The 11,923-nt window shown below is 54.5% G+C and overlaps 1 protein-coding gene across 1 annotated transcript; it reads left to right on the top strand.

The window, feature by feature from the left end:
* Positions 1–886: 886 nt before the first annotated feature.
* neurog1 (neurogenin 1) lies at positions 887–1,663 on the top strand. The gene has a single exon (XM_029257682.1). The coding sequence runs from the start codon at positions 887–889 to the stop codon at positions 1,586–1,588; it is 702 nt and encodes a 233-aa protein (XP_029113515.1). The 3' UTR covers positions 1,589–1,663.
* Positions 1,664–11,923: the final 10,260 nt, after the last annotated feature.

Below are 11,923 nucleotides of genomic sequence, written 5' to 3' on the forward strand. Positions count from 1 at the left end.
CATTAGAAGTTGCTTTGGACAAAAGTGTCTGATAAATTAATAAATGTAAATCTAGTGGAGGAACTTTTCAAAGTGAAAAAAATGGACGTGCCTTCAGTGTAAAAGTGGAGAAAACGCTCAGCATTATCATTTTTATTATTATTATTATTATTATGCTCTCTTGGACACTTTTGGCTCTCAATCAGACCTGTTCAGTGGAGTGTGCACTTGCCTGGGGGGGGGGCTCAGTGTTTGGATCACGTGGTTCCATCTTTTCATTCTTCTGTTGAAGTCCCAGTTAAGGCGAAAGGAGTGGGGGGTGCGGTGAGGGGGAGGGGGGGGGGGGGGTTGGTTCTCCTCCGCCGCGATGGCAACAGGGCGGCGCGCGTGGCCGTGCCGCCGCGCCGCGCTCCCATTGGTCGGCCCTGATTACAGGCACGCTCCTGGCTCCTGACAAACCGCGCGCATACATTATGCTAATGAGGCGGTCGCGCGGCACGGGGCAGACCTGATGCGCCCCATTCACTCACTCATCCTTCACAGAAAATAATAATAAAAAGAAAAAGAAAAAAAAAAAGACACGGCGGAGGCGAGGGGGGAGATGACCATTGTCTCCAGCAGGTATATAAGGGGTGTGAGGCCGGTCGTGTGCCAGGCTCACGGGCTCGCACGAGCTGACTGGCGGCGACTTCAGGACGGGCGCGTGCCAGCCTTGCCTTGCCTTCCGCTCCGCATCGCGTGACCACTGACCACCGCGCAGCGCTCAGCTCAGCGATCCGCTACGAGGTGAGTGTCCCTGCCCTCGTCGCGATCCATCCTCGGACCCGGCCCGGGTGGGTGCCCGCGCGCTCCGCCGCAGAGCAGAGCCCTAACGGATCCTCTGTCCCGCGCGCAGCTCCGACACAGCATGTGCACCGCGGTGGACACCCTCTTCGTGGAGCTGGACTCCTCGAGCTGCGACCTGTCCTACGTGCACACGGACGACGAGGACTCGCGCGGCAGTGCGCTCGCAAGCTCCCCGCCCCCCGTGTTCGGGCGCCCCGGCTCGCCCACCTGCGCCGGCAGCACGTGCGGCGGCCAAGACCCCCCCTCGCCCGAGCAGGAGCAGCAGCAGCAGCAGCAGCAGCAGCAGCAGAAGAGGAGGCGTCGGGGCCGCGCGAGGAGCGAGGCCGCCGTGCACGTGGTGAAGAAGAACAGGCGCATGAAGGCGAACGACCGCGAGCGCAACCGGATGCACAACCTGAATGACGCGCTGGACACGCTGCGGAGCGTCCTGCCCGCCTTCCCCGACGACACGAAGCTCACCAAGATCGAAACCCTGCGCTTCGCCCACAACTACATCTGGGCTCTGTCCGAGACCATCCGCCTCGCGGACCAGCGCCAGAGCGCCCCGCTCGCGCTGCCGGGGCTCGCGCGCCTCGCGGACGCGCCGAGTCCCGGCAGCGACGCGTGCTCGTGGATGTCCGGCGCGTCCTCGTCGTCCCCGTCGTCCGCGTCCCCGTCGCCCTCGTACTGCTGCTCGAACCCGAGCAGCCCGGCGAGCTCGGAGGACTACGGGCTCGTGCACAGTGACAGCTTGTACTCTTTTCACACTTTCGGCATCTTCTAGAAACTGTCACGTGGCCTTTGCCCTGCCGATGATGATAATGATGATGATGATGATGAAGACGATGATGGTCCTGTAGGTGGGAGAGACTGTAGATTGTTGTAGAAGATCACTGTCTGCCTTAAACTACCCCCCCCCCCCCCCCACGGGCTCTTCTCACTCCACACCTTTTCATTTCTTTGTTTTTATTATTTTTTTTTTAGAAATATATCATATATATATATATAATTACCGATTGAGTTTTCAGTGATTTTCCTGCTAATGTGAGACCATTTCCGAGCTGTGAATTTTTTTGCTCTCCTTATGCGCTTCAGTTTTCCTCAAAACTTTTTGCACTTTTTCAGCTCATTCAAGTACAAAAACGTTGAAGAGAAACGTTGACCCCCCCCCCCCACCCCCGCCCCGCCCCACGTCTATTAAAAGAAAATTAAAATTGAGACGAAGAAAGGAGAGATTTGCTTTCAGCGTCCCGGGTGAAAAGTCAATTTTACAATTTGTCGGGTGATAATGGTGAGAAAGGAGCGTGGAAATGGGCTGTGGGGGCCGTGACAGCGCGTGAAAGGGCCTCGCGCGTGACGGATGGGCGGCCCCCCGGGGACCCCCTCGCGCGAGCGCTCTCCAGCACCCACGCCTGCCCCTGCTTTTTAATTTATTCAGCGTACTGCTTTCATATGAAAATGTATTTTGTACTGTATATAAAGAGATTTATTCTATTATGTATTTACCTCACAGTTTGTCTGGTGCAAACACTCGATGTACAAATAAAATTATAACTTTTTCAAAAAAACAAACACGGCGCTCTCCCTCTTCTTGCATGTCCACGCATCAGCGTGACATGATGTGTACATACCCTTCACGCGCTGTGTAAAGTGCGCTATGTTTTTTTTCTTTTTTTTGTCAAGTGTGTGAGGTGTGTGCGCGTGAAGTGTGTTTGCCGAGCGCGTTCAGCGCGCGCACAATAATGAGCCCGCTCTGTCTCCGGGAATCTGCTCCACACAATGAAGATGAGCATCGCTCGTTGACGTGACCGTTATTGAGTCATCAGCAGTCATCACTACAGGGACAGGTGCAGAAGAACTGTCTCTTTTTAATATTGACCGCAAACAAGGTTATGTTACTCATCATGTCCCGTTACCACAGTGAACCACAGTGAACCACGGTGAACCACATCTCGTGTAATTTCTTTAACTGCTTTCATTATTACTTACGTTGCATTTCCAGCATTTTATATTTACATTTATAACAGTTCTGAAGCCCAGGCCGAAAAACATAGAAAAACCCGTCCTTGGGAAGTGAAATTTCACTCACAACATGTTACTTTCACAGAGAGTAACACGCGTGACGTGTATTTACACACCACACTGGTAAAGACCCTCCCTCGTGCGCGGTAAGTGCCAGGCTCACGTAACAACAAAGACAACAGCAATAACATTTTGAAAGCCCTCGTTAATAAAATCGCTGATGAGTGTCACGCAGGTTTCGTGTTTTTATTCATTTATTTTTATTCTTTAAATTAATGACATTCGTTTCTACTTTCTTCTTGCACGAGGAAGAGAGTCGCGCGGATTTTTTTCTCTCTCTGTTTCTGGCTGTAAATCGGTTTTGATTCGCAGTTCTTTCTTTGTCATTCTGGGTTCAGGTTAAATCCTCCGGCGTGAGGTCCGAGCGGCTCTCTTATGTCCGCACGTGTCGGGGACGCGCGGGGATAAAGGGAGTGAGCGCGTGAGCCCCCCGGGTGCAGGAAAGCGCGTGCGGCACTGGACAGCAACCAAAAAAAGTACAGAAAGACAGACAGACAGAAGGAAAGAAAGAAAGGAAGAAAGAGAGAAAAAGAAGAACCTATAGCTGAAATTTTTATCTTAAAAACCTGTTGCGCTGTGGTGATTTTGATGCTTTGGATGAACTGAACTGCGCACAAAATAAACACCGCCCCCCACACCTACACACACACACAGATGTCGGATGAATGACAACATAGTGATACTCTTGCACAAAGTGTGAAGTCACATTTGCAGAAAATGACCAAAGTGAGCAGGCACGAGCAGGACCACGAGAAAATCACGACGAATTCGAGACACAATAATAAGTTAAGTCCTGTAATATTTCCGCGGCGGGGAGACACTGACTGTCCGCGGCGCGCCACCTGTTTCTCAACGCGCGCGCATGTGTGCATGTGCATGCGCGCGCTTTATGAATCTGCCCCTTTGTTCGTCTGCACGCGACCAGAAGCGGCGAAGCGACGCCGGAGTCACAAGCGGCTTCGCACCTGCGAACCAATTAACGGCGGCGCGCGACCCAATCGGGCGTCCTTAATGCGGCTTTGTCATAATCCAGTGAACAAAAACAAAACGTTGAAAAAAACGGAAGAAACAGCTGAAAACTTATTATAGTTATCGCTTTTCAAATCTATTTCTATAATAGACATTTTAAACAATGTTTAATTAGTCTGTTGGGGCGCGGGTAACGCACAGGATGACGGACGTGTTCCGTTCGGGATGTGACCTGACAACACGCTCACAGTGATTTTGCACAATTTATAGCATACATCTTTCACAGCGCAGTCCTTATTAACCTTCATACATCTTCCACAGTAAAGTACGATATTACACGTTACGGATCACTCCTCAAACCCGCATTCGCGAAAATTCCAAAACATATAACAGTTTCAAGGATCATATATCTTTTTTGCGTCTCAGCAAGTTTCCCTAAATGTTAAATGAGTCAGAAAATATGTTTTATATTTTTAACGCACAAATCCGACGCCCCATTTTCTCCTTTTCTTTCTTTTATCTTTAGAACCCGTCCCATAAATCTGAGCCGCGCGAGCGCTCTGAAATCCTATTCCTGCCCAAATGCGCAGATTAATTTTGTGTGTTTACCCCCCACACTGAGGCCCTGGGGCTGTAAGGCGGCACTGGTGGGGGGGGTGCGGGGTCACGGGGCACCGCTGGGGTGGGAGACCCCTGACCCCCCAGAGAGAGGCAGCCTCTGGAGTCAAACAGCAACAAAAACATCAAACCGGCCCGAGCGCATGGAGCTGCGCGGAGCACCACGGAGGACGAGTCGCGAGCGCGGGGCCCTGACCCCCGAGCCCTGACCTCCACATGGGTCCCCACAGACAGCGGGTCACGTTCGGTACATAAATGGACATTCTGGCTGACTTCAAGGTGGGGGCGCGGTCTCGAGCTTCCTGCTCCGCCCCCTGCAAGCGCACACACTTCTGCACACATCGGGAGTCCCTAACAGCTGGACGGGAAACTGCCGGGCGCAGAAACAACCGCCCGTCCATCCGTCCGTCCATCCGTCCATCACGGCGCGTCCAGCGTTTATCGCAGGAACATAGGACGAGCGGCAGGGGACACCCTGGACTCAGCGGACAGGAAGAGAAAGAGCCGGAAGGGACTGTATGACCCAGGGGGGACGCAGCAGTTCTCAGGTCCAGTCCACTCCTATCCTGGGGACGGAGCCCTAAGTCGTGACCCTCTGTCCCCTTCCGCTGGGACACGTGAAATATTGACTGTGGACAGAATGGAGGGTGCAGGGGGCGGTCATTGCTGTCCCCCCCGGGGTTTCTTGGATTTCCCCCACTGCTACCGTGGTAAAGGACAGTCCCCCCGCCCCTCGGAGGGTCAGAAAAGCAACGGGAGCAGCACAGCAGGGGGTGTGCAGTAAAGAGACGGTATAAAAACAGCGTCTGCTGAGCAAAGTGGCAGAAAGGGAACAGCAGGTGGCGCAGTGGTTAGAGCTCTTCACCGCACTCCCACTGCAGGGCCCTTCACGAAGGTACTGACACCGTAAAAGTTACCCTGTACCCTGCTCTATAAATGGGGGAATCACCGTGAACGGAATAAACACACCCACCGAACACATCCCAGAATGCTCCACGGCGGACACTTCACACAGACCACTGCGTTGTCTTCATGTGGTATTTCACCTGTGTGCCCTGTCTGTGTGTTTGTGGTAATTTACCTGTGTCTTCTGACTGCGTAAACTTGCTAACTGGGTGTGTGTGGCACCTCTCTGGTCTCAGCAAAGTGCCGGGGTGGTGGTCCGCTGTGCTGAGGGGCTGTCTGGGGTTTGACCCCTTGGCCCTTGGGCCCTTGGGCCCCTCCTTGGACTGACAGCACCGGTGCCCATTAGGACAGTTAATGATCTGTTGTGCAAATAGAGGATTAATTAATGCCTGATTGGGGTTATTAGTGGGGGGGCACAAATAAATAAATAAATAAATAAACAAACTGGTGCATAAAGAAGAGCGTTTGATGGGCTCCGAAGTGTTTCTACCGAAGGACCACGGTCGTTTCTTATGGTCAACACAGTGAAAAGAGCATAACCTGTAGGTCTGATGCCAGTGACCGCACATGTGCATCAAAGGATCACTGACATCCTCTTCTTTATGTGGAAACCTCACCGGTTCCGCTTCGCACTGAGCCGGGAGACGGACCGCGACCTCTTTGCCCGAGCGAAAAGGCCGAGAGCTGCATGTCCGTTTTCAGAGCGCAGGGACCGCGGTCGTCCGCACCTCGGCCCCTCCTTCCCGCCACTGAAGATGGTTCCCCATCCCTCCCACCTGCGGTCACTGTGTGTTCGAGGGTCACTGAAGTGGCTGTTTTTCTGGAGCAGTAAGTGAGACAATGAGCAGAGAGTAGAGAGCATTTAGCAGCACTGAAGAGGCTCCTCAGTGAGCTGAGCTGCGCTGCGCTGCGCTGCACACACACACACGCACACACGCACACACACGCGCGCACACACACACACACACACACACACACACACACACACACACACACACACACACACACACACACACGCGCACACACGCACAGAGAGCCGCGGAAGGACTGACACTGACAGCGCAGCCTAGCTGCTGGACCAGCGGAACCCAGAGCTTCGCCAAGAGTGGCGACCCAAAAGGAGTCGACCGCGGTGCGTCTGTGCAACTCAAGAGGAGAGAGCAGCCCAGCCGTGTGGAACGTGACCGTAACGTTTTAGCAGCAGCACCTGTACCGGAACAATGGCCAAGCCTCCGGTGCCGGGCGCCTCGAACCTGCACTCAGGAGGGCAGCAGACAAAGGGGTCCTATTGCCCGGGGCCCATCCGTTTTGGCCGGCTGACTCCACTGTGTGAGCGCACCTAGTCTTCATTTGTAAAGGATAGCTGCTGTAACACACACACACACGCACACACACACGCACACACACACGCACACACACACGCACACGGCCCGATGCGAAGAAGGTCACAGGAGACCTGGAGGAAGTAGAGCAGTGAAGACGAAGCCCAGAGAAGCAGCATATGAGAAGAAGACGCAGAGGTGAGATGAGGCCGTGATAATGACACGAGAGCGAGCCCCCCGTTTACCGTGTTTCACAAGTGGGAAACGGGGGGCTTTCTGAAGAGCCCCCCCCCAGGCTGACGGGAAGTGGCTGCCCGCATGTCAGGAGTGCTGTTGACCCTGGTAAGTGCTGCCTAATTATCCTGGAGTGGCTGTGGGGCGGGGTTGGGGTTGGGGGGGGGGGATCAGGGGCTGGGCAGCTCTCGTACCTGCACCGATTCGCACCGTCACCTGTGGCTCACCTCCCCCGGCCCCCTGGCCCTCCCCCTCCCCGGCGTCGCCTTTCTCCAGTGCCGGGGGCAAAGCCAGATGCTCCGACACCCAGAGAGGCAGAACGGAGGCACAGGAAAGTGTCAATCATGGGTGCAGCCATGCGGGCGTCTCGGCCCCGCGCCGCAAACTCCCCCCGCCACACCCCCTCCCCCTGGGGGGGTAGTCCTCAGAGAGAGCAGATAAAAATCTGGGAAATCCAATCTCACTCGGGTTCGGGGTAAACAGATGTGATTTTCCTCCTCTCAGTGCCGCTCAAGATAACCTCTGGGGCATCCCTCCCACCTGCATGGCAACGCAGGGCCTCGAACCCGCAGCCGCACTTCAGGTGATCTTGGGGTGTGGGGGGGCAAGTCAGCAGAAGGACATTGCAGTCCCTGGGACGGTGGGATCGACAGCTGGTGGGAAACTACAGAAACATTAAATGCAGAAAGATTAGCCACAGATGAACATCAGCAGCCCGGCACAGCAGGTAGCACTGGTGCCTCACAGCTTCTTGGCTATGGGTTCAAATCCCAGTCAGCCTGTGTGCAGTTGGTGCATTCTCCCTATGTTCATATGGGCTTTGTCCCGGTGCTCTGGTTTCCTCCCACAGGTCAGAGACAGGTTTCGGGTTGACTGGGGGATCTGTATTTCCCATAGTGTGTGTGTGTGTGTGTGTGTGTGTGTGTGTGTGTGTGTGTGTGTGTGTGTGTGTGTGTGTGTGTGTGTGCTTGCATGCACTGTGATGGACTGGCATTCCATGTGGGCTGTACTCTGCATCACACCCTATGCTTCTGGGACAGACTCTGGACCACCATAACTGTGCACTGATAATGTGTGGATGAACAGTAGCTAACAAACAATAATAATAATAATAATATGGAGGCGTTGGGGTCCATCCATCTCGGTGGCTCTCTGGGTCCTTCTTTCGAAACAGAACCAAAAGCTCACAGCGGATCAGTAGAGAAACACGCCCACGCGGTCAGACCGCTGCTCACCTCGGTCGTTCTACACCTGGTCCTCGGCCACGCACACACAACACACTCCGGCGCGTGTGACTGAGCGAGCAAGCGACTGCTGGCACTCAGGGGCACAAGTGGAGAGGGTCCCCAATAAAGGAGCTGTGACAGTTGAGCTGGTTGAGCAGGAGAAGTCAGAGACACAAAGAGGTTCGAGCTCAAAGGAGGGCCAATAAAATGGGGGCGGAGCCAGTTTGCGGCTCGCAGCCCCTTTGTCCCCCTCAGGGCCCTCAATTACGTTAAGTGGGAGCACAAAGCTGGGAGCTCATACCCAACAGACCCATCTGCAGCACATAAATAACAGCAGTCACACTCCGGGCGCACAGTGACGGGACCCTCGCTTGTCCCGGTAGCCCACGGTGCGAAGAGCCCCTCCTGAGCGCGAGGCACCGGGAGCGCCGTGTTTTTCGTTGGGGAGCAGAAACAAAGGATGCATCTTCTCCGCCCGTTTCGACAGCTGCCGTATATCACGTTAGGCAGCGTGCAAGGGTTCGAGGCCCATTGTGTGTGGAGAAAGAGGAGAGGGAGTCTCTGTCGGCTCTCCAAGTAGCTCTTGAAGAAAGAGACCGTTACGGCGCTGCAGGAGGAACTGGAGAGACGTGCCCTAGAAAGCAGGATCGTGGTGGGCGGAGCAAAGAGCAGTGGGGGGTGAATCTTTGGCTCAGAGATGTTGCCTGCGCTCCTGTCTCTCTGGGCGCATTTCACCTGCATCAGAAATATATATACAGCTTTTCTATTTTGGGCACACGAACACAATGTGTGACTTGTGCAGCCCGGTGCATTCTGGGAAGGGTCTAACGCAACTGTCTTTTTCTTTTCCATGTTTGGTGGTACTTTAATATCATATTTTATGTTGCCTGTTTTGTGCGGTGCTGTAAAGAAATGTCACATGTCCTTCTACACTAGCGTTTTCTCTCATTCTTCTTCTTCTTCTTCTTCTTCTTAATAATAATAATAATAATAATAATAATAATAATAATAATTTTTCGAGAAATAAGGTGACTTACAGTTTATTCACCCTTTTATTCACCTGGGTAATTTTTACCTACTGCTTCCGGGTAAGTAGTGCAACAGGAGGCGGAACTTGACTGCGAAAGGGAGCAGCTCCAACCACTACGCCACCTGGTGCCCACCTGTGCTACTGCAGCGGCCCCAGTGTCGTACTCACGTGAGAAACGGGTGTGGCTCGCAGCCCATGTATGTCGACGTGACCTCTGACCCCGCCCTCGGGCTCGCGGCGGTCCGCGGCGGTGGGGCCGCCCGCACAAAGGGGACCCCGCGGGGGTGATATTTCATTTCTCGGCCCTTTTACAGTCGGGGGCCGTCACCGGGACGTGGCCATGAGCTTTTGATGAGAACTTAATCAGGGACGCGGAGGTCGAGCCCTCCTGCGCGCCTCCAACAATTACCGTGAAATTGCGAGTGTCCACGGGGCCGAGGGCGGCGCAGACGCGGACGTGTCATCCAGAGGACGAGTGCGCGGGGGGGGGCGCCGGAGGAGTGGGGGTCCGCGCAGGACCGAGCTGAACCCCTGACCTCGCGACGCGCAGGAGAGGGGGGCAATTTCCAGGGCCGTTAGCGAGAGCCGTGGCAACAGCCCCCCGGGAGCGCGCTGCTGGGACGTGGCACACGCACGCGCGCGCACACTGAGCTGCTGTGGGGGACACACCGCCTTCGCCAGCTTAATGTTCTGGACCTTTCTTTCAGTTTGATCCCAAGTTACAGGAAATCCAGAAGAGATGATCGATGGAAATGTAACTGATCTGAGAAAAGTGTCCACGTTTGGAAGGGTGTCCCGTTGCCGTGTCCCCTTGGTGTGTCCCTTCGGCGTGTCCCTTTGCCTTGTCCCCTTGGTAGTCACCTGCCCGTGTCCCCCCTGCCCGTGTCCCCTTGGCGCGTCTCCGTCCAGCTGCAAGCCAAAGCAAATTTTCCCTTCTTTTCGTTTTAAAAATCGACGCTGCTCTTGGGGACGAATTCCGCTTCCTGTGTCAGACCCTTTACGCCGAACCGACCCCCCCCCCCCCACCAAGCCCCCGCCCCGCGTTTCTGTGCACGCCGCGAAGAAAAGCATAAATCAGACATTTAAGTTGGTGTCGCGCTCGGCTGGCGCACAAAGCGCGCCGAGCGCCGTTACCCGGAGAAGAAGAGGGTAACGCCATAATGTAAAATAGTTAAAAGCTTATTAGAGGCATTGAGAGGCAGCGTGATTCCCACTTTGTTCCGGAACACCCCGAGCTCAGCCTTTCAAGTGATTGTGAAGGGGGCAATTCAACTCTCTTTTGCCCCGTGTGAATGACGGCCTCTTAAAGCTCCTTTATGCGCCGGCCGATTCCCCGCAGGCACATGGCCTTTAGCTCTATTACTGATTTACCCCCAGCATTCATGGGGCCTTCTGCTGCTCCGTGCCCATTGTTGGGGGCGCCGAGCCCAGCACCTGACGGCTCCGGAGAGGGGTCCCCGCATCGCAGCGCACCGCGCCCGGCTGCGTATCCTCGGCCCTCCCCGCCAGCGCGCCCGGCTCCGTTTTTACCGCGGTAAAGGGACGGAACGGGCGGTGAAGAGCGAGGCGACATTGACTGATACAGCTCGCTCGCGGGGTGCGGCCGTGCGCGATGTTAACACGCACGGCTCAATGAGGACAGCCCTCTCTGGGGTGGGGGTGGGGGCGAGGGGGAGGGGGAGGGGGGGCTCCTTTTCTTTCTCTCTGCCCACATAAAGGGGCCAAGAAATTCCAAGTGGGCCCATTGCCTCTGTGCTTAGATTAATTAGGGCTCCTTTTGGGGGCCATTCAGCCCCCCCCCCCCACACACACACACACACACACACACACAGTGGACTTGTCTCAGGGCTCTTTGCATTTGTTTGAGATGCTGAAGTCGGCGCTGAGGAGCACTTGGAGAGGAGCGGCCCAGGAAATAAAGACAAAGGGAATCAAATATAGTTTTAGTGGATTTCAGCAACATTTCAGGGGCTTTTTTGGGGGGTTAAAATAAAGGCACCAAAAAGTGGGATCACCGATGGGGGGGAGGGGGGCTCTTCTCCAATGTGCGTCTGCGAGTGCGTTTCAGAATGTGGCCTTGAATTTTGTACTTATATAAAATATACTATTTTATGTGTACGGCTGAGAGCTGCAGCAGGGGGGGCGCTGCTGGATCTGAAGGGCACTGGTTCAAATCCCACCTCCGGCTGTAGTACCCTTGAGCAAGGTACTTACCCTGAATTGCTCCAGTAAAGTTACCCAGCTCTGTAAATGGCAGCGGGCAGTAGGTACAGTAACAGTGTAAGTCGCTTTGAAGAAAGGTGTGAGATACATGCAAAACACGCTTTAAATCACTTCCAGCCGATAACTTTTATTCCCATAATGATCACTTTTATTGTAACATCAAAAAGCAAAACCCGAGACAAGTTACATGTTAAGCACTGTACGTTTGTAAAATAAAAAAGTGGAAAAACAGGAAGAAATCGAACCCGCAGCGCCACGCATTTCTGGGAACTGGTCACACGTGAAACACGGGGTAAAGGGGGCGGAGCTAGTCATCGTCGCAAGACATCAGAGCTCCTCGGGGGACACAGCGGACAAAGTGTCTCCACCAGCACCGAGGGGGACATTTCGGGGGACATTTCGGTCACACGCGGCGAGGACGCGCTTGTCTTTGGGATGGGGGGGATACACCTACTGGAGACGCAGTGAAGGAAACTGATAGAACAGAACACGCTGAGGCACTTTGTCCA

This window comes from Scleropages formosus, chromosome 13 (assembly GCF_900964775.1).
Source record: "Scleropages formosus chromosome 13, fSclFor1.1, whole genome shotgun sequence".
Lineage (NCBI taxonomy): Eukaryota > Metazoa > Chordata > Actinopteri > Osteoglossiformes > Osteoglossidae > Scleropages > Scleropages formosus.

Bases quoted from the DNA above. Each gene is read 5' to 3' on its own strand.
- neurog1 (XM_029257682.1), top strand. From the start codon at position 887: ATGTGCACCGCGGTGGACACCCTCTTCGTGGAGCTGGACTCCTCGAGC.